This window comes from Vigna radiata, chromosome 8, assembly GCF_000741045.1.
Source record: "Vigna radiata var. radiata cultivar VC1973A chromosome 8, Vradiata_ver6, whole genome shotgun sequence".
Classification (NCBI taxonomy): Eukaryota; Viridiplantae; Streptophyta; class Magnoliopsida; order Fabales; family Fabaceae; genus Vigna; species Vigna radiata.
In genome coordinates, this window is record NC_028358.1 from 36962459 (window position 1) to 36985952 (window position 23494).

Genomic DNA, 23494 nt, shown 5'->3' on the forward strand with positions numbered 1-23494 from the left:
TAATTACTTGAGTTATTAGGTTTAAAATTGGAATCTCCATAATCAGTAGCAATTTCAACAGATGAACTTCCCAACCAAGCTTGCTGCTAAGTGATTTAAATAATACATTATCTTTTCACTAGTTTGCCCCTTATCATACATTTCAACACAGCAGTTTATAGCTAAATTTCTTTAATGGTAAAGTATAAAACAGTGTAAAACAGGACTGAAGTATTGTTGCAGTTTCTATTCCATCCTAATCCTGGCACCGTGGCTGTTAAATATGAAAATAGACTTTGAGATTTCATGGTGCTACTCTAACCATGTACTCCGACATTGTAAAAACCACTGACAAGAAAATCCACGCTTTAATTTAACGTATTTACAAGTACCCTTTGGGCAATTAAAAAGAATTGCAAAACAAAAACCTGGCATACTGCATCTAAAAGTCTGGTAAGAAAGTTCATCTGCTTGAGTTCAAGGAGGAAAATCAAGTTTTGTGCTAAAGATTGAAGCAGGGAAGAAAAGCCATCGTAAAATTTAGTGCTTAGCACTTACTCGGAAAACGTTACCATGGTACAAAACACAACTCAGTTATCCACAGTCAGCATCTTGTCTACGCTTGAAAAGCTTTGATAGAAAGCTTTGAAATGTTTGTAAGCAATGTCGATATCTTCCTTCCCACACATTTCCCTTATACTGCAATCCAAGCAAAAGCAGACTCGACTCAATATTCATGTAGTGGGTCAGAGATGAATGGAGCAAGAAAATTAGAACACTGGCTTCTATTTCCCTCCAGCGTGACCTTTTGTTTATTTATTTGCAAAAGACGGATTTCAATAACAAGGCAAGAATATGACCACGATAACAGCTAATGTGCTCAGGAAGACAAAAAAAAAACGATTATAGAGGCAACATACCGACAACTTGCACTTTATTCTAAAAGAGAAATTAAAGCCTTAAATGTAAATACGGAAACCACAATTTGGTTCCTCTCCCGCTCTGTTTATAAATACTAACAAATCCTATGGTTTGTTGACTTTCATCTTTGCTCATTACATATGCAAGGTGTATTTGAACTGACTACCAGACTTATTCATATAACCTTTTTGGTAGCAAGGCCTACTGGCTAAGCATATGACATGGTGACAGGCTTTGATTGAATATAGGCTTTATTTTATTGTCCCTCTAAACGAAGTTTTCATGCAAAAATCATTTGATACCTGTGCATTGAAAGTTGAGCAATTCCACAATCAACAGTTCGGATGCCAACTCCAGAAGCAAGTATTGGACCTATGGTCGATCCGCATCCCATGTCATTTCTGACAGCAAAGTCCTACAATTTGAGTAAACAAAATTTATTAATATAGGTGCCTCAATTACGTAATGTGACGATCAACAAATCAGAGAAAAGAAGACACAACACTCTCCTAGTTTACACACTAATTTACATTTTCAATTATTCATGCGCTTTACTATCTGTTTTCCTGTAATGATTCAAAAGTTCCTTTCGTATAGAGAGAGAGGTTCCTAAAGAAAAGTATACTAACACAGTAGCATTAGTAAGCTATCTCCAATGGTCTGTGATTAACAATATAACTTATAGTATAAAATAATTGCTGTAATGGAAACTGATATGCTAATTCATAAATGGATGGTAAGCTCTTGCTAAGCTGTCATGCACATAGAAAGTATCCACCAAAATGCTAGTCACAAGTGCAGGAGTTGATGCAGACATACAAATTTGTTCGTATTAGGAAGTTCTAGATCTAAAACAAATTAGAAGAGAGAAGTATATACTCTAGAGTCTTGTTTTTATTTTTGTGCATTGTACATGTAGTAGATGAATAAAATTACTTTAATTTCATGTAATTAAAAAGCAATTTTTTTATTTTTTATATGTTCTAGTTGTAAAAAATAAAATGATTCATTTGATGTTTGATATTGTTTAAAAATATTTGTTTACATTGTAGATATAAATAAATAATTGAGTAAAATCTATAATAAAATATATGTCTGATTCTTGAATTTGTAATGGATGAACCTTTAAGCTAATAATTCTAATCAACAATGAGCAAAGTACAAAGATTGTTAAGACGACTAGCACCGATGGTGGCGGATATAATAAGATAAGTAAAAGATACTCTGATCATTTCATTGGATACTTGGTCTATAGTTCTTGGCGATGGAGTAAGGTTGTAATGTGAAAAGGTTTAATACAGTAATTCAAATAATTAAGATGACTTAAACAAATCAAACTAATCCAAAGTAGTAACTCAAATAGCTAAGGTTCAAGAGAAATTTAACAAACATTGAAAGAAGTAATTCAGGAAAAATACTCAATCAAGGAGAAGTTAATAGATTAACTTAGTTTCATGCTCCTATATTTCATATTGTTGACATGTCAATAAAATAATCTGCATTTCAGAGTTCAGACTTTATAAATAGGTGTTTCATGAGTATAAATTAATGCAACCAAAAAGAAGAATAACCTGAGTAGGAAGGTTGTGGATTTTTCCAACTTCTTTAAAAAGAAAAGATGTGATTCCACTGGTAGCATAGCGCTGGTTTGCATTGTGCTTGATTACCAATCCTTTCTGCAGCTCTGGTCGGTGGAGTTCTTCATGCTTATCCATAAAATTTGGATGAACTCCATGGGCCATATCCGCAGACACTATTCAGGATACAATCCAAAAGATACTTTAGTGATCCCCAATATAAAGCCAACAGATACATAATGAAGAATATTACAAATCACATAAAATACAAATGGTACAGCAGTAGTCGCTGTCCTAGAGTAGCAGACTCTTACAGAGATGAGTTCCCAGTCCATACTTAAAAGATACACATAATTGACATAACTAATTCCCTACTACACACTTATTTCTCTCTCTCTCTCTCTCTCTCTCTCTCTCTCTCTCTATACATACATACACACACACACACACACACACACACACACACACATATATATATATATATATATATATATATATAACACTGATTAGCAGGAACTGTCAGTGAGCATTAAGATGTCACAAGCCCTCTTCTGATATACACTTTGCAGATGGGTGATTTACTCCTTGGGACAGGATCTCACAATGGACCATTCCTGGCTTATTTGGATCTTGATTCCCATCAGTCCCTTTCAAAATATTACGTTAATCAATGAATCAGAGAACAAGGACATCAAATTTACTATTGCTTATTACTATTTTCCATTGAGTATGATCTTTTACCTATAAAGAAATATTATATTATTACTAGATTTAACATCTAACAAAAAGGGAAATTTTTAATGTTGCAGGACAGAATCATATGCACATATTCATCAAATCCAGAGAGAAATCCATGCTTAACCTCTTTCCCTGTTTTTGTTTTCCAAAGTTAGGTTTGTACCCAAAAAATCAAATTAGCATTCTAATAGATCTAGCAACCAAAGAAGGTTCCACAACACAGCATTCTTATTTTATATTTCAAATTATGAACTTTCCAGCCAAAGTCCACAATGTGAGCCTTAAACCTTTCCAGATTCAATTGTAATTAGGTATTCTGGTCAATCTATAACACATGACGGACAACTGAAAGTTTGCAAAAAAATCCATAACCCCAATATTATAATCAAGTTATCAACCCTTATGTATAATGCCTCAAATTTACTTTGGAATGAAGCAAGTGGATCATATACCAAGGAATGATTGACGAATAGTGCGCTCAAAAGAGCCTTCACCAACATAGTTATTTGCCAAGTCACCAACTATACGCCTCATGGCCTGAAACATGGTGGGTGCTCCAGCTCCTTGAATAGAACCTGAACCCACCTAAATGGAGGCAGTTAGACATATCATCCGAAAATCAATGGTGAAATGTCATATAACACTTCAATAAGGTTGATGATATATCAAGCAATGCCATATAAGGAAACAATTCCACCTAATCTTGCATTTTAACAATATTTATTATTAAAAAGAGGGATCCTGGACGTAACAATTTATTGGATGCCTCGCCCCAAGTGGATGGAACGAATTAATAAAAGAATTTACTATTTGCATTTATTCTGTAATTGCTTCTAAACATTGTCTCAGGGACAGAGCCCCAAAAGGGTTGAAATAATCTACCTCGTGTCTGGTGTGGAAGGTTAATTAATTTAGTCCTTGCTTTTCGATTGAAGAGAAGCAGTTATGATCTTTCTGTTTGCTACTTTATTCTAATGTTGTATCGATACTTGTAGCTGGGAGTGAAACTCTAAACTATGCCCTACGGGTATTTTTTTTTCTTGAATTAGAGACAGTCATTTGGTGCTTTGGGTGAATTGCGGGTATTTTGATCTTAATTTGAGCAATTTTCAACATAATAAGCACATAACCTATTGTTGGCTTGGCAAGCAAAAGTGGAACAAAATCTGACATCTATAAGCATTAAGCATACAAATCAAGAAAAATAAATACCTCCTCATTGTCAAATAAAGCAACCATCCGAATTGCATGTTCACTTGCTAAGTTACCCGGAGATTCACATGAGTCAATAAGTGCCCTTAATGCACAATAACTTGAAGCCAGATTATCTAATCTTCCAGAAAATATAAATTCACTGTTTCCACCTCCAAGGCAGCTAGGTTGAGTGTCACAAACATTCAGTTCAATGTTCACTATGTCGTCAACATCACAGTTCAATTCATCTGATAGTACCTGAGAATTAATATAAGGGCTACTGTAAAGAATAGTAGTCAAAGGATAGGCAATTCAGTAATTTATAATTAAAAAACAAATAATTTAAGATCAGAACGGATAAACTATATCTAAATTCCATTGGCAGAAAAAAGTATTTCATTTTACCGATATCAATTCTTAAAACAACTACAAATCATTCCAAAATCCAAGCTAACTCAGGCATTGAAATAAAAAATCAGAGGCATCAAACCATTCTCATGTGAAAGCATCTTTAGAAGTTAGGCTGTTATCATTTTTACACAATGTTCCTTGTTGCCTCCTTTTTTCTTATTTACCAGCTACTCTAATTAACCCATTCAATCCTTCTCACATATTTTTTATTTGAGAACTAATATATGAAAGCAATAAAACATCTTGTTTTACAGTACTTAGTCTCAACGCAATAATTACTTTCTCTGACTTAAAATCTTCCTCCCCAATGTTCGCACACATTGCCATGCCTTTACATACCAAAATCTAATGATACCAATTGATTGGCATATTGCTTTGTAATGGACTAAAGAATGTATGTAAAATTTTCTGTCACTAATAAAGTTCTACTACAATAGAAAAATGGTAATTTTAAAGGTGAAATATATTTCTTATAATACTTCCTCAGTAAAACACATTTTTAGAAGAAATTTTTGGTCCTTTTCAGAAGGCCTTTTATAATTTGTATATAATTTTAGATTTCTTTTCCTTGTTTAAGCCTATTAAATATTATGAGTATTTTGTGTTTTATATTAATGAATAGTGAGGAAATAATTTTAAAACTTATTAATAATAAATTTGGTACATTGATAACATTTTAAAAAAGAATATCATCTAAACTAATTATCTTTATTGTCTGCATGATTTTATTAGAAGTGTCTCAAACCAGAAAGAATAGTGAACAACAATTGAATTGGCATCCCCACTTGTATTTCTTTTCAAATCAAATCTTATAGATAAGGGTTTGGAATCAATATCCTTTTCATTGGATATGCAGGGTTTTCTGTCATGTGACCGTTGCAATACATAATATTTAAAAGAAGTGCAGCTAGTTTGAATCGAACATGGCGTCTGTTCAAACTTTTGACAATACTTCACATTCAACTTGAAATAACCAAAGACAATAGTTACCTGCATTAGCAGCGAATGATGATAAGATTTGGATGACAATGCACTATTCTTCTCCTTGGATTCCAAAGAAGTGTCCTCAGGTTTTATTGAGAGTAAAGGAAGAAGATGAGTCTCTAGATTTGGTTTAAAACCATCTTGGTTCACTGTTCTAAACAATAAAACAAACAAGAGAGGGTGATAGGATCTGCTTCTAGCTGCATGTTTCTGTTGCAGAACAGTGGCAGATGACAAAAAGTACAGGAAAAAACAATACTGGGGCCAAATAGAAAAACCAGATAAATCCCCCCGAAGTTACCAGTAACAGTGTTTTGATAGTTATTACACAATAGCCTATAATAATTGAACAACTTCAATTTTATAAAGCACAACAAAGTTGTTTCAGCCTGGACAAGAATACCAGTACAAAGATAACCATAATCTTCAGTTTTGCACAACCAAACATTAGACTTTATTACCCGAAATATCAACGTATCACCTTAAATTTGATAAATGTAAATGAAAGTGATCACGGTCATTTCACTAAAAAAAATCATTTTTTAACTCACCGTCTAATTCTTTTGTATTTTGAAATAGAACAAAATAGAAAAACCCATCCGATATTCCCCATTCCATTCTAAGATGTCCACCAAATTGGAATCAATACTATGTGCTGAATGTTTTGGATCCAAGACAGTTCCGAATGAAGACGATAAAAGACTAGAGAACAGTATTCCCACTACGTAGTCACAGGAAAACAAACAACAGAAAAAACCAACTGAACCGAGCAAAATAATTAACCAACTAGCTTAATAGAAGGCATAAAAGTTACAGTAATATATACCGGTCCAGATGAATGGCGAGTGTGGGAATGCGCAAAATGGGTCTATCGACTTTGACAAGCTTATGCACAAAAGAATTATGCCCATTTCTGAGAATGACCCTCCCAGCAACACTCAAATCCCTGTCAAACCAAGTGTACCACAACCCAGCTCCATAAGTCTGAACATTCACCATCGAATAGTTACACTTGCACGACGCCGTTTTGGGCTTCAGTTTGAGGCAGGGGCTGTCCGTGTGCGCCGCAATCACGTGAAAAGCATCGCCCACATTGTACCTTCGCAAAACGACACCGTCAAAGACAACCGTAAAGAAGGACTACACAGCGCAGAGAAAGCGAAGAAAGAAGCGAACTCACTTTTCTCCGACGGCGAAAGCGACCAAACAGGACATGTTGCGCGTGAAGAAGTAGCGTCCTCCGGGCTTGAGGTCCCAGTCTTGATTCTCGTTGAGCATGTGGAAACCGGCGGCGAGTAATTGTCGTTTAGCTTCCGCTGCACAGGAATTGAAGGTTAATCGAATCTTGGTTTAGGATAGGGATATTGATTGTTGAAAGTTGTAAGAAGAAGACCTGTGGCGTGGAATTGAGTCCAGGAATGGTTCAGGTAATGGAGGAGGTCGGGGACGATGGAAGTGGAAGCCTGAGGCTTGGAATTGGAATTGATGGAGCAGAAGGCGCGACGCCGTGTGCATTTTGCGGAGAACGGTGGATTTGGGAAGAGGAGAAAGGCTGATGAGGGTTTCAGTTTCAGCTTCAGCGACGGAGAACGAGAGTGCAGCAGAATCTGCGGTCCTGTTATCGACGTCATTTTGCTCCTTCCGTTTGCCAAATTCACCACATCAGATTTGATACATTTGATTTTGAAGCTCTCTATTGTATGAATATCCTCTTTCTTTCACCCATTTCTTAATACATTTTATATTGTGAATTTCTTCAATTTTTTTTTTTAAATTATAACACTTTTATATGTAAATTAAAAGTTAATAATTTTAATAAGTATTACTAATTATTTGAACGTTTTTAATTCGAGTCTCGTATTTCACATGTAAAACTCTTAATAAAAATTTCGTTTTGGAGTTAGTATAGTTATTAATAATTACAGGAGTTTATTAGAAATATTACAAACTACAGCAGTAACCAAGTTATTTAATAACCTCAGACAAAATAAACTTTCAGAGATTGTTTTGCCATTACAAGAAAAGACAAGATGGTGGGAAAAGGCTACAACCTATAACTGATCAAAAGTAACAAAGACCTAATTATATAGATAATCTAATCCAGCTTGATTTACTGGATTATATTTGCCATATTATTATTATTATTATTGCAATAATTTAGGTATAGAAACTATAACTGGAGGCATCAGCAGCGATGTTCCTCAAGCCACCGATAGTTGATGCCAACATAATGCACACTCCTATATATATTGCAGCCTGAAAGACACATAAACTGAGGGTCAATGCACGCAGGAAACATCTCTGAGATCCTCTGAATTTAGTATTCTATTTTAGAATGTTTCCTTCAGAATTGTTAATCATTACCCAATTGATGAACCAGTTGATGCTGAATCTTCTTGGCTTCTTGATTATCAGCCACATTATACTAGGAAGCTGAAAAGTTAACTTGCCAGATCAGTTTTTTTCTACTTTTAATACAGTTCTTGAGGATTTGACAATTTAACATGAGCATGGCACGAGGAAGTTGAGAAAGCAAGAGAGCCTTACAAAATATGAAGTGGGAGCAAAACCAAATCCACCAAAGAACCCAAGAAGGTCGCCAAAGAAAGGAAAAGTGACCCCAATGAATAACGTAAAAGCTGAAACATTTTTAAATTTCTTGTCACATTAAGACTTTTCATACCCCTTTCTCTGCACTTAACAAATAAACAATTTTCTTTTTTGCAGTTTTAGCATGATAAGTTTTCTGTTTTGAAATCTCACCAACATAAGCAGATCGAGAAACAAGTCTGAGTGCTAATCCTGAAGGGAAGTTCAATCTTCTGGTAATCAATCTCTCAATCATGTCAAAAACAGGCATAGCATAGACCTACATTGATATTCTCCACAACAATTATTTAAGCAAAATAAATAACTTGGGGTAGAAGCTCTTGGTTTTTGCATTCTGACCTGGTAGCTACCGATAACATGGACAAAGACCATCAAGTTAGCAGAGGCAATAAGCCATGGAGGCCTTTCTAGTGCCATAAGCACATTATCCTCAACAACTTGCCCAAATGCCCAGTATCCTATGAGTGCAACTGGGAAATAGCATATTGCATTAATAAAATAGGCACCGAGAGCACCGTGCCACATTGGTATCTTTGATGGTTTCTCAGGGGTTGATGGAATTGTAGCCTGAATCTCAAGGGCCACTGCATGGCCAGCAAATGCAAATGAGATTTGACCTAGCGCATTGAAGACCCGGAACATGAACTCAGTGTTGCTGCTTCTCTTGTAAGCATAGCTAACATTTTCAATCCGACCTCTAGTCAAGCAAGCCAACCAGGCTATCGTTGAATAGCTTCAACCAGAAACCTCATGAAAGTAAGGTATAGTGTTATTGAAATAATAATAATAATAATAAGGACAAAACGTAGATTCAGTTGCTTCTTAAGTGTTCTGGTGTTGCTTTTTTTTTCAATAAAAAATAGAGTTTACTTTGGTTATATAAGTAATAAAAGTTTTCATTAATGTCAATATAGATTATTAAGGTAAAACTCAATTTCTAATTGGAGGGAACCACATAAAAACACCGAGGTAAACTATATTTAAGTTTTGTTCTAATAGCAATCACTACTTTACTTGTAATCTGCAACTTGCTTTACTTTTACTTTCATCCTATCACGTGTTAATATGACATGGAAACTACACCACAACATATCAACGAAAACAACACATGGTTGGTGACTCATGTCTCAGTCCTATCAAAGTAGTAGAATTTGATACTGTGAGAAGAGTATCACCTTCTAAAATTTACTTGTAATATAAAAACAAGGATCAAGAGTTTGCAAAAGTATGATATTGTCTATCAAAAGCTCAGCTCACCAACTACTACCTTTAGTTTAAAGGCGACATACCTCTGCTTCTGTATGGTTTCGCTACAGAATCAAACACTTTTGCATCTTTCATTTAACTATCTTTTTCAATCAATTTCTTAGTTTCAGAGATAGATCATTATCCTTATCTCATGTTTCTGTGTTTTTGGAAGAATCCAAATTATATCTCTTTCTTGGGTCCTTGTATGGCAAGCCAGCACTCGGGATTGATAAATTATCAAGTTCAAATGCTAGTATCTAATGAAATAATATATATATATATATATATATATATATATATATATATATATATATATATATATATATATTATGGGATCATGAACCACCTTAATGACATTACTGCTGCAGCTAAAGAAACCCCAGCAACAGAATTGAAATTGGGAAGCTGAGAAAGAAAGAAATGGATGGCACCAAAGACCAGAATCCAGTAAGACTGTTTGAGTTGTGTGCAATCGATGCATGCTATCTCCATGAACTTCTTTAGGCACTTCCCCCCAGTAACCATGTAGACAATATCACACCCAACCTGGACTATTAGCTGCTGGGGGAGCACAATCCATGGCCCAAGTTTTGGTCCAAAAGCATGTCTACCAAGATCAAGGTAGCGATCAAAACGAGTTCCAGGAACACACTCATGCAACTGGATCATTTGCCACATTGTGTTTAAGGTCAGGCACCATGATAACAACAACATCAAGATCCCTGGGCCCCTGTACAAAGAGAAGAGATGATAAACATTCAGCTACAACTCATGTTTAACAACTTAAGCTGCATCTTACGTTTTTAAGCCTTGTTTAAATGAACCTCTCTAAAAGTATTTGAAGAGAAGAAAAGTATGAAATGAAATGAATTGAACTTCTCGTATAAGCTAAGATCAATCTATGTGATTAACTTTCATAGAAACTGTGTTCTAAACTTCGCGGTAAGTCAGTTTTAGTTTACAAAGAAGTTCAATCTACTTTATCTTTTTACTTTCTTCCCTTGATTAGTGTTCAAGAGAAACTTGTTCAAACATGTGATATTGTGTTTCAGTTTACCATCCAAGATATGCCATGGCATTGGGCAGGCTGAGAACACCAGCACCTATCATGGCTGTCACAGTGTGGAAAGTTGAGTACCACCACTTGGCCCGGCGAGAGGGTCCATTGTCCATCCATTTTTGCTCTGATTGAACTTCCTGCAATAGTAGAAGATACAACAAAAAAATAAAAAAACATAAGAGAACTAATGCAAGACGAAGAGCATGTGACCATGCCATTACATATACACACTGTAACGTATTAGAAGGTAGAGAAGAAGCTACCATTTTAGCTAAATCACAAAGAGTGGAGAAAGAGACCCCCTTAGGATTTTAAAGTTAAAGTGATGCGTGGGCTATATATATATATATGTGTGTGTGTGTGGTAGTAGATGTGTAGGAAATACAGGTTCATATAATGATAAAAACATAACAAATAGGTATTTTTGGTGGTTGCAACACTTTGAGTTGAGATTAAAACAAGAGAAGGTGGAAGAATTCAAAGGACATGTATGATATAGCATAGTAAGTCGTACTAGATAGTGGCTATATGAGGTAAACCCACTACACCCCAAAGGAAGACTCTGTGAGGAAATATTTTATAATGAGAATGTGATTATGGTTATATTTAATGTAAATCTTCCTGAAATTCTGGCCAGTTACAATGTAGGAACTTTAGAGTATAGAGTAATGTTTTTGTTTGTGGTCTTGTCAGTGAAAAGATAATTCGGAATAAAATTTATGATGGAACATCACTTCATTTGATAATTTTATGGTGGTGTTAAGGGCACCATGGAAGGTTCCCACTTGTTAAAGCGGGTTAGTTTGATATACAGGCCAAGAATCAGAATTCATAACATCACATAGTTTAATATAACGCAATGGTGAAGCTAATCACAACTTTGAAAGCTTTGTTTGATATATAGGGAATAATGAGAAGGTTTTGACGGCTAGGGAAAGGCATGTAACCTTTAATCATTACGCTTGGTAACATGGCCTTTCTTTTTTATGTTTGCTTTGTCCTTCTATGTCATGTCACCCACTAAATTCTTTCTTATTCGTTGAATTTTATACCATAAATAAAGACGTCTTTGTTTGGTCAGGGTGATTGTTTTGACAGATGAAAAAAACAACTGAAAAAACTGAAAAAAAAAGAAGAGAGGACATTAATCAAAATCGAAGTAAAAAATAAGATGGTTTAAATTATGTGAAGAATAGTGAAAAAAATAAGAAATGCGTGAAAAGTTTATAAATATATATATATATATATATATATATATATATATATATGATTAATTTGAAAAATAAATGGTATTTAGACTTTTTATAATGATCATAATGTCTATATGTGATATATTTGGTTAATTTAAATAAAAGATTTCTTTTTTCTAAATTGATATCTTGTTTTTCGTTCAAGATATATAATTGGTCATATTTCATATACGAGATTCACATATGACCAATATAATCTATATTGATTATGTGAAAGTATGATCAATTATGGAATAGGAATATTTAGCTCCAATTTTGAATAGATAAAAAAAAGTGAAATAAAGGAGTTGCTCCATATAAGATATGACCACCCTTTAAAACTAGATTAGGTATAAAAGGTAGAGATTTCAATAGGAATAACATTACTCTTTTTTAGTTAGGCATCTCCATGCTTAAGACTTAAAAATAATAAAAAAAATACTTAAGTATATCACATATTTTTAAGTGTGAAAGTAACTACAATTTATTGAGTTTATTTTTAACTAATCTATGAATCAAAATTAACATATTTTTGAGTAAGTTCTTTTTTTTTATAGATTCATCAAATCACTACATCAAAAAATATTTTACTTTCCAAAGCCTCATCTTTAAATAGACTATAACGAGGATTAAAGTGGATTTGATCATACAACAAGACTTTAATTAATTCCTAAATACAACATTTTTACTCTAATCAAACATTAAGTCAAATTATCTCAGTTTAATGATTGCCTCGAGTCTATCCAAATCGAAGTTATAACTGAGTTTGTTCAAACTAAAAATATAATTATGTCTACTTAGACCAAAGACTGAGACCAATATATTGAAATTAAATTAACAATGTTAATTTTTAAAATAATATTTAAAGTAAAGAATATAAAATAATTTCTTTTAATTGACAACTTTAGTTTTCGAAGTATTACTCCAATTCATTTCTTTAATTTCTTTTCACACAATATTACTCTTAATCATACTTGAATAAATTCAATTTCATTTGGTTACAATAAATTTTAGAAAAAAAAAACAAAATACATATTATAAAGATTTAATTGAAAAAAAATTATATATTCATCATTGGATAAAAATGTGAGTATTTTTCTAAATCTTTTAAATTTTAAATAGAAATATTTTATTTATGTATATAGATAAAGTCTAGTTTTCTCAAATTTTATGATAGTAAAAATAAATATGTACTTATTTATCTATTTTTTTACTAATCTCATCTTCGTTTTATTTTAAATTACTTTAACATGGTCATTTAAAAAAGTTGTCTTTGTTGTTTTTTCTCTCTCTTTATTTTGGTTTAAAAAATCTTATTCTTTTAACTACACTGTTTGTCATTCTCTCTCAATTATTTAACATATACAAAGACAACTAATATTTTGACTATTTTTTTTCCCATATAACTCCTTTATTACTCATTCTATTCTTTTTCTTTGTACGGTTTCGTTTAACAAACGTATAAACCTTAATTTTAATAAATTAAATCATTTCTATAACACATATCTAACAATTTCTACTACTTTTAATTTTTTTTTCTATATTTTCATAAAAATGCTTGACTCTTAATATTAAATGTTTAATCACTCAAATTCTTAATTTATTAAATATCATAAAAATCCATTTTCTTTATTTTCTTTCGCCCTTAATTTTATTTCATTAAAAATACCTTTATGTTTCGTTATAAAAAATTTCATTCTCTCTTTAATAAATGAAAAAGCAATGCCTCAAACATTTTTAAAATTTAAAAACTTTCAAATATAAGAATTTCATTTTATGATATAAAAATCATTTTTAAAACATTTATTTTTTAAATAAACAACTATTTCTCAAAATCTCCCCAAATCATATATATATATATATATATATATATATATATATATATATATATATATATATATATATATATATGAGTCCAAAAAGAATTTGCTTTCGAGGTTAGGTTTCTTTATATAATTGAAATAAATCACCCCAAATAAGAAAAATATGTAACTCCAGTTTTATTTTTCATTTAAGTAGTTTAGGATTGACTTTTTCTCTTTCAAAATTCCAATTATCATATTTTTAGCTATAAATATGGTTAAAAATAACATAAAAATAAAATTAAAAATAGATCTTTAGCTAATGCTTAATTATTTATACTATTGTAGAAAAAATTTATGATTCAAAATAATATCGGAATAAATAAGCAATACAATGTATTTAATTCTTATGATTTAGTTTTCTGGAGTTGATCCTGATCCAATACAAATCAAAGCATACGGAAAGTAAGGGTGTTGTTCCCTATATCTCCCTAAGTGGGACCTGTACCTCCTCATTAATTTAATTTATTTCAAAAATATTCTATACATTTCCACTATTTTTTTTTATTCCAAAAATATCTTACACCTCCTACTATCCTTAAGAATTTTTCTCTTTCTCTCTCTACATTAATGGAGCATTTACATGGCTCATTAATGGAGTATTTACATGACTTAAATTTGAATATATTTTCTTAAATAAGTTTGATTCAATCTTTTATTTTCGTTGTTGAATATATTTTTTTCTTTTCAAATTACTTAATAAATGGTAAAATTTTGTTTTAAATTTCTAGAAAAATGTTTATATACATGTATCTTTTTTTTTACATATAATATCTATAATTTTTAACATTATATTATGTTTTAACTCACCAACATGTTTGACTCAAATAACTTGAATAAAATATTTAATTTATTAGATAAATAATATAAAAATTTATTAAATACTTAAAATATAAAAAAAAAGTTATTTGTTAAAGATTTAGAATTTATTTAGTTATTTCGTCATTATAAAGTTAGTATATAATAATAATAATATATCATTGTTTACTATTAATATTATTATGTTTATTATTTTGTATTTGTATCTAACTTTTAATTTTATAAAATGAAAATAGTAGAAGTACTAACATTAAAGTTTCCTCTTAATTTTATATTTTGTAGTATGTTACAAATTCAAATATGAACCACGTGAATGCTCCAATAATGTAGAGAGAGGAAGAAAAATATTGTTAAGGATAGTGGTGAGGTGTAGGGTATTTTTGGAATAAAGAAAATAGTGGGGAGGTGTAGAATATTTTTGAAATAAATTAAAGGGTTAAATATTAAATATGCTTTTAGTCCCTGAAGTTTCACTAATTTTTTGTTTTAGTCCCTGCATCAAACATTGATGGCGTTTCATCTTCTTAATATGAAAATATGTATTTTTAGTCCCTAAAAATAAACAGCGTCAATTTTTTTGGTGAGGTAGCTAACCCTCCTCCTGCCACATATTCTGCCAACTTGACTAATCTCTGCCACGTTTGTTTTTTAATTTTGGGAAAAAGCCCCAAATTGAAAAAATTTTGGAAAAAAGCCCCAAATTGAAAGCCCCCTCTTTCGCCATGGAGGTATCACCTCCAGGTTTCTTCTCCCCTTACTTCTAAAAAAGTTTTTCTTCTGACTACTAACTTGAATAGTTTGCACTGTATTAATTTGTGATTAAAATCTGTTACAAAATTTTTTTATTTTGAAGGATAATTACAGTGTTAAATTTTACAGGGATTAACCATTTCACTGAAATCATTTTGGCATTTATCATGGAGAATTAGTCGAGAATCTATACCCTCATGTGCTTTTCAATATCTATTCTCCATGTAAGCTCCTCAACACGCTTCTCCAGCTTGTCCTTTGCCTCCTTAAGTGCCCCAGTTTCTCTTGCAGCCTGCACAAAGACTTAAATCGAAGAATTGCTTCCTTTCATTCTGTAGCTTCGATGGAGTTCTTTATAGCGCAAAAAAATCATTGGAGACGCGTGTTGGTTTCTCGCTGGTGGAGGTGTGAAAGCTTCTTTCGCGGTGGGTTTCGCTTGCGGCGGTGGTGCCTTTCGCTGGTGGGATTTTGTTTGTGTTTGGCAACACATTTGGATCTTTTCTAGTGATAAGGGCTTGGTTATACTATGAAGCAGACGCTATTCTAAATCTTAAATGTTCTTTAAATTTCTTGTCATTGTTGTGCTTCAAACTAATTATAAATCCAGATTTATTTTTTTCTCTTTTTGTAGCTTCTGCATTTAAGGCTTTTGTTGTTTTTGTTATAGCTCTTACATTTGGCGTTCTGTACGACTTCTACAACTATAGACCTGGCAAGCCCAAGTATAATCATCTGCTGAATGAATTCATGCTAGTTTGGGAGTTGACTTGGGTGAGGGCAGCGAGGAGGGAGGAGAGGAGTGTGGGATTGAGACGATGTTGTTCGTCGCTTTCGCAGGTTAGGATTAGAACGAAAACTGATCCTCTCTTCTCTAACGTGCACCCCATGGTAGCTGAGAGTAGTTCTGTTTGACTCATGGGTTAACCATCCTCTGTAAAAAGAAAAAAAAAGTCTTGTTTTTCACACCAAACACACTTTTTTTTAGTTAATCTCATTCTAAATATTAGAAAAACAGCGTGGTAGATGGAGAAGTCTAACGTTAGTAAAAGACATGGCATGACCGTTTGTCAGAGTTAACTCCGTCCATTTTTAAGAACTAAAAATACATGTTTTCATAAAAATACATGTTTCTATTTTTAGGGACTAAAAATACATTCAGGGACGATAGAGCATATTTAACCCTAAGTTAAATTAATGAGGAAGTACAGGTCTCACTTGGAGAGGTGTAGAGAGCAACACCCGAAATGTAAAGATGCAATGCAAAAGATAATGTAATTAACTATTTCAGCAGCCCACGATGAAGTTAAACCATTTCATAATTATTTACTCCTCAACTACAAACTCTCTAATTAATTAAGAGATTATTAAAAGTGGATAAACGTACAATTTTTTTTTTTTTGTGAATTTTGATAATATTAATATGTTGTGTATTTAAAATACACTGATTTTAATATTTTAAAATATATTAAAAATATTTAATATATTAAAGCCAATATATTTTAAGAATAGACAATATTAAAATTTATAATTTATAAGACGTGGTTTTCCATAAAGTGGAGAAAATGCATTCTTTATAAAATAAAATTAATTTAGACAGTAGAAATTTTCTCTTGTAAGTTTTATAATTTTTTTACAAACTAATAATTTTAATATACGAAAAATGTTCTGATAAAATCTTGCATAATTTGACTAAATCATTAAGTCATTCTAACATAATGGTGTGGTCATATAATATAATTTATGTGTTGGGTTTAATAATTATATTGAAGATGTAATAATAAAGTATGGAATTATTGTCTGGGTTGAAAGAGAATATGACATTGAAAATAGGCACTAAATTGGCATCCCAATGGCTAGCAGAAAGCATAATCATGATTCTTGGCTTTGCTGGGGATGTTTACTTTAAGGACTTATCTCCAAAAGGACTGATTCTGCAAAAACTCAAATTAGTGAGAGGTAGCTTTGGTAATCATGCTTCTATTAATAATTATTTTGATTAATCTACTTTTTAGAGACTAAGATTGCGTTTGCCTCACGTTTCTAAATTCATCTTTATATAACTTTTAAAGAATAATATTACTTAAAAGTTTTCTAAATATATAAATAAAAATAATTAAACTTATTTGGTAATACTGTTTCAATTTTCCCTTTGTTTTAACTTTTATATATTTTTTTATTCACGAGTCTATTTTTTGTTAAATAAAAGTAAGGTGACATATTTTCGGCAAATTAACATTAATATCATTTAAATGGAGATAATATTATTTTAATAAAATAATATTTATATATAAATTTCTAAATCAGTGTACTTTATATATGTTAATTTTTCGTCAACAATCTTTATATTTTTTAAGTAGAGATAATGTTATTTTTTTGTATAATTATAAATTTAAATTATTTTCTTTTTCGAACTTGTTTTTCCTTAACAACACAATTATGTTGAGATTGTTTTCTTCATGTCTAATAGTATCTCCTTCAAATCTAAGATCCTATATCAAAGAATTTCGTTAATAATTAACTCTAATGCATTATTACAAAAAAATTATTTATTTTATAAATCCTACCATATAATGTATTTTATTTTGTTTTATTAAGTAGTTTACATAAAAACTAATCATAACATTAAAGTTGTTAGGCTGAATGTTTGTCATAACTTCTAATTGATTTTATTAATATTTAAAAGAATGTGTAACTCTATCTAATGTGTCTTCTCCCCCAAATGAACTAGCTTGCTTCTTCTCTCATTTCAGTTGAAATGTATTGGAAGTGAAATAAGTGAGCTTGAAGGAATCCTTAACTACTGGATAATCCATCAAGGATTCAATTTAGTTACCAGTTACACCCCCCTTGCCAAAAAAAGCGTACAAACAAAGAAAAATAGGCCCATAATGCTATTGGGTCATCCAAAAGCTAGAGCAATTTCTTTTACCACTCTTTTTTTTTTCTTGAAATTTTATAAATGTCCAAAATGTACTTTTAAATTACACAATCTAAAAATGTCTTTTGAATTTTATAATATTGTGTAATATAAACATGTAAAATATAATTTTACATCTAAAAGACATTTAATTTGAATATATCTATGAATTGTATAATAATTTTTTTTTCAAACTCCATAGTTATATTTTTCTATTAGTATGAGAATGCAGTTAATAATTTTGGTGGTGCAGGGAGCAATAGCCCTAACCCTCACTTGTGTCGGAAAAGAATTCCTGCACCCTCACTCGTCTAATTTAAGTATATATCATTATCATATATTTGATTAGTTTAGAAGGTGAACTCTTTCATGTGATGAGTGAATTTTGGTATATTTTTTTTATTTTATTTTAAATATTTGGTGTGTCAAAATCTATGGAATCTTGTATAAAGGTGGTAGCTCTCAACAACCTGATAATTTGGTTGGTGTGAGCATGCAGAGATCTGAACATTTAAGATTTGCTGCATTTGAAGTTGGTGTTAAAAGGGGGACTGAACTGAATCTTGCCTTTGAAATTAATCAAACAAAATCTTTTACTTTATTTCCTTTGTCAAAATTTCTACGTTGCTATTCATATATACCTTATTTACCGACAGTGAAACTTCAACTTATTTTACAACAACTCAATGTCTTTGAAAGCACATGGCACACGCTACAACAATAATAATCATGTGATCACAACAATACCTAGAAAAGATAATATGTGGTCAACTTAATCTTATGTCTTTTATAGGACAAAACATTATTAACGAGGAGTACGTGGGGTTTAATCAACCTTTACCCACTAATTATTAGTTCTGTAAAAAATAAATGACCCCACTCTCTTCTATTCACCTTTTATGTCTCAGTTTGACAAACTATACCTTTTCTTAAGATCACTTGCTTATATACAACCATTTCTGTTTCTGTCCCTCCTTTACTTTCTCCTTCCTTTTACACTACAAACTGTCTTCATTTTATATAACAATTTAAAAAAAAAAAAAACTCGAAAAATTAATTTAAAGTAGACATGGATTAAATTTGGCAGACTGCCAATAATATATATACTGTTAAAAGGGTAACAATTTGAGATTATAAAAAATTTATCCACACCTTCCAAAGTAACGTGTAAAATGCCCTTAAAAAAAAAAGAGAGGAGATACACTAAATTTCTTCTAATGAAGAATGTATACATGGATAGTTAATGTAGAAGATTTCATCATATAAGACAATTTTTTTTATTAAATAAATGATTGTAAATCTCATTTTAAAATAAAGTTAAATCAAGTTTTAAGTTTATCTTTCTAATAAGATATCAAAATCATAAAGTGTATCATAATGATATATTAATTACTTGTTAGATCTATCATATCATCAGTGTATATAATTTTACATTCAAAATATATATATATATATATATATATATACTTCAACGTGAGAGAGATGTGTTGGAAATCTAACATCCATTAGAAATAAGACAAGTTTGTAATATATAAATAGGTGCAAATTTTGTCTTATAATAACTTATTTTGTAGAATTGAATTTTAAATTTCACTTCTTTTATTTTTTTTAAATTATATACGTATTATAATTGAGAAATATAAGTATATTAATTAAATCATGAATTAGAAAGATGATAAACTAAGACTTCCATGAAGAATGTATGGAGAGTGAACATTTTTTGTGCGTATTATAATTTATAACTCATAAATATAAGTATATTAAATAAATAAAAATATATTGAATGAATTATGAATTAGAAAAATAATAAATATACATCTTTATCGGGGATACATATATTCTACGCTTTCACCTTGTTTAAACTATTGTAATGCATTGATAAGTATAATTGTTAATTAACTTCATATATTAGTCAATGTATCAATTATAGCACATTCAAATATGGTTAGACAAAAATAACGATCTATACTATATTATATTATACTAAAAAAATTTGTCTATTTTTACTAAAAATTCAGTTAACTAATTTTTTTATCACACATTTTTATATTTTTTTTATCAATAGACATATAAAGTATATAAATAAAGAACATAATTTGTATTTTTATATTTTTTATAACGTGTATATATATATATATATATATATATATATATATATATATCAGACGTCATTTTTTATATTTTTTATCAATAAAATAAATAAATAAATAATAAAATAATTTCCAATAATAAAAAAAATAAATAAAATAGAAAATAATAATATCAAATAATTAAAAAATCAATTTATAAGACACTTATGAATAAAATAAAATAAATATTAAAATAAATTTCAATTAAAAAGAACATGTATTATTATACTATTTAATTTAAAAATTAGTACAATTCAATTTAAAATTAGTATAGTTAGTAATTCAGTTCAGTTTATATGATAACTTAGTACAATTTAATATAGTTTAGTTCAATCCAGTTTGATAAAACAAAAAACAGTTCAGTTCAGTTTTTTTTTACAGTTCAGTTTAATTTAGACAAATTAATTTTTAGTTCAGTAGAGATTTTAGTAGTAAACTACAATTCAGTTCTATTTGTCCACTTCTATACACAACTATTAAAACACTCTCATAATCACCACCAACCTTGTGATAATATTAAAAATCAATTAATTATAATAGAAACACATGACATTTTAATTTTTTTAAAGATCATTACACTTTGGTAGTGAAATGTTTTGATTGAATTAGTACAATAATGAGTTAAAGTCTAAATAAGTGGTGTTAAGTTGGTATAAACAGTTTTAGTGATGTACATCTATGAGCACTGGATGAATTAATATTAAATGCAAATGAAATTTAGCTTTCAATGAATCATGAAAAGGAAAATAGTAAAATGTGAGTAATTAAGAAATGCAAGTTTCAACTTAAGGATTTGAACTTAATTAAGAAACCTAACAAAGGTTTTTGTTTGCATTTGTTTATTTAATGATAAGGTTGGAGGAATATTCGTTGTGATAATTACGAAGGGAAAAGTTAATTAATATTTAGCAAGAATCCATGAAAGAGTATTCTGGAAAGAGCATCAGGGTCACTTGACCTTAGATCCACTGAAGGGACAGATTTAGCGTGTCTCTTTTCCAACTCTACTCTTCCCTAAAACAGAAAATCTCCTATGCTCCAACTCATACAATCAACAATATTCATAAAATTATAATATATATGTATATATAGCATCCTCTTATCAAACACAAATTAATATTTACCAAAAATTGTTATATTAGGTTAGGAAGAAAAGAATATGGTTTGATTTGTGAGGCTGACCTAAAAGAAGATAATATAAATTAAAAGGGAGAATATACTATGACATTGAATGAATGGATATTGATAATAATTTAAAATAATATATTCCTCTCTTTGTCCTCGAATATTCGTGATGGGGACCATTAATAGGTGACTTTGACGACAATCCTCATGTTTACATCTTTCTTTTCTCCCTTCAACTTCTAAATCAAACCATCTTTGCGGTTAAGCAATAAACTATACAAAGAAGGCTCCAATTGCAGCTTCTGTTGTCGATTTAATTTTTGTCTCTTTATGAGACTAGCTTCGTAATTAATATATAATTTAATTGACTCGTGTTGGTGTATCAATATTTAATTCTCACACTTTCCATTTCTATAACAAATAATCGCAGATCACCACCATGCAAATAATAACAACATTAAATTACTTAATACAGAGATTATAGATTACTTTAAAGTCTAATAGTTCTAGAGTTTAGTTTTTCTTGCTTCTCAAAAGTCATTCAATTCGTACTCTTTTCGATACTTATCAAGTTATGTTTAGGATTTATGTCAATCATTTCGTGAACATTTATGTATTACAGATTTTACTTCGTGTTTTGTTTTTATCGTTTGCAAAATTTACCCATTCTCTAGATTATTGAAACAATTAATCCCGTATGTACCTAAACTTGTATTTGGTATCGGTATCTACATGTAATACGTATGTCTAATATATTGTTATACGCAATTGAATAAATAAAATACACTTTAAGAGATGAAGTTATATGGTAATCCTATCACAATATATTGATTGAAAAATATTATGTATGTGTAAATATAATCATGATCAGTTTGACGTGTAATAAATTACAGATAAAAATGTCATTTGTATAATAATTTCAAATAAAACTATTTTTAAGTTTAATAAATATTTTTTTTAAGACAGTCACGTTTGAACTACAACATCACACATTAAATATGTTAATTTCTTACAATGGAATTCCATGACTCAGAAAATAACGAAATAGTGTGACACTGAAATTAGTAGTACTTTAAATAATGCCCCCACGTCTTCCTACATATAACATCTAGCCATATTTTTTTTTTAACATTCATTCCTTTGGAGCTGCAAAAGCTAAATCCAGCAATCAAGGGACCCATTGAAGTTAAAAAGGTCATGAAAATCTTTTACATTGTCATTTGATTGAATTGTAAAATTACCTATTCCTAATTACACCTGTTTTTTTTTTTTTTTTCAAATATAAGTTTTTAAAGTTCAAAACACTGATAACTGCAATATAAAATTTGACCTTCGTATTTGACATAACCCCAAGAGGAGTTAGCTGATTGGGAAAAATATTAGAAGTAATACGTAAATTTTTTTATTTTTTTTTATCTATATGTATTATTCAACCTTTTAAGCATAGTACAATAATTAATTTGTGTTGACCCAGTAGAATAAGATGCATAAAAAAAGATGATACTGAAAGAGATTAGTATTCACTTGTTCAACAGAGATTATCCGTAACACATAAGAAAATACGTGATAATATAAACTGGGTAACAAAGTAATCTAAGTTTGACTGATAAAAAATTCGATAGATCATGGTTTTGGTTAATCTCTCTTTGTACTATATTCGAAATTAACTTTAATTAATCGATTAACGGAATAGAAAAATAGATGGATTACTTTTATCCATGTGATGAAAAGGAATATTATTGAGTATCCACACCTAACTCGCAATATAATTAGAAAGATTGGGTGATTGAAAGCTTTGACTTTTTGTTTGTGTTTGTTCATGTACAGTTCTTGTTCTTTTAAGGTCATTTTGCAAAAAGCAATGTGTGTCGGGTGATTACATAGGCAATGCAAAGGGTGCTAGGATAGAAAAAGTGGGAAGAAAGATGAGGGTAAATGAAT

The 23494-nt window shown here is 30.3% G+C and overlaps 3 protein-coding genes across 7 annotated transcripts; 1 reads left to right on the forward strand and 2 right to left on the reverse strand.

Annotated features, from left to right (window-relative positions):
- Positions 1-195: 195 nt before the first annotated feature.
- Positions 196-7521, reverse strand: LOC106772421 (probable aspartyl aminopeptidase). Its single transcript, XM_014658814.2, has 9 exons — positions 7198-7521; positions 6985-7120; positions 6631-6903; positions 5811-5958; positions 4428-4667; positions 3668-3800; positions 2472-2653; positions 1203-1315; positions 196-678 (listed from the first exon to the last, which is right to left on the reverse strand). Exons 1-9 carry the CDS (start codon positions 7433-7435, stop codon positions 570-572), a joined length of 1572 nt encoding a protein of 523 aa, XP_014514300.1. The 5' UTR covers positions 7436-7521; the 3' UTR covers positions 196-569.
- Positions 7522-7769: 248 nt separating this feature from the next.
- Positions 7770-11269, reverse strand: LOC106770786 (lysine histidine transporter-like 6). The gene is made up of 8 exons (XM_014656585.2): positions 10986-11269; positions 10720-10859; positions 10009-10392; positions 8754-9147; positions 8568-8673; positions 8352-8443; positions 8169-8237; positions 7770-8060 (listed from the first exon to the last, which is right to left on the reverse strand). Exons 1-8 carry the CDS (start codon positions 10986-10988, stop codon positions 7962-7964), a joined length of 1287 nt encoding a protein of 428 aa, XP_014512071.1. The 5' UTR covers positions 10989-11269; the 3' UTR covers positions 7770-7961.
- Positions 11270-15126: 3857 nt separating this feature from the next.
- Positions 15127-16343, forward strand: LOC106771597. 5 transcript variants are annotated; one of them, XM_014657594.2, is made up of 4 exons: positions 15127-15360; positions 15512-15606; positions 15674-15842; positions 16050-16343. In XM_014657594.2, the coding sequence occupies exons 1-4, from the start codon at positions 15355-15357 to the stop codon at positions 16119-16121; spliced, it is 342 nt and encodes a 113-aa protein (XP_014513080.1). In that variant the 5' UTR covers positions 15127-15354; the 3' UTR covers positions 16122-16343. The 5 variants fall into 5 exon arrangements, 1 of the variants encoding a protein (XP_014513080.1); XR_002669103.1 differs by lacking the exon at positions 16050-16343 and having other exon boundaries at positions 15127-15373; positions 15674-16002; XR_001376484.2 differs by lacking the exon at positions 16050-16343 and having other exon boundaries at positions 15127-15373; positions 15721-16002.
- Positions 16344-23494: the final 7151 nt, after the last annotated feature.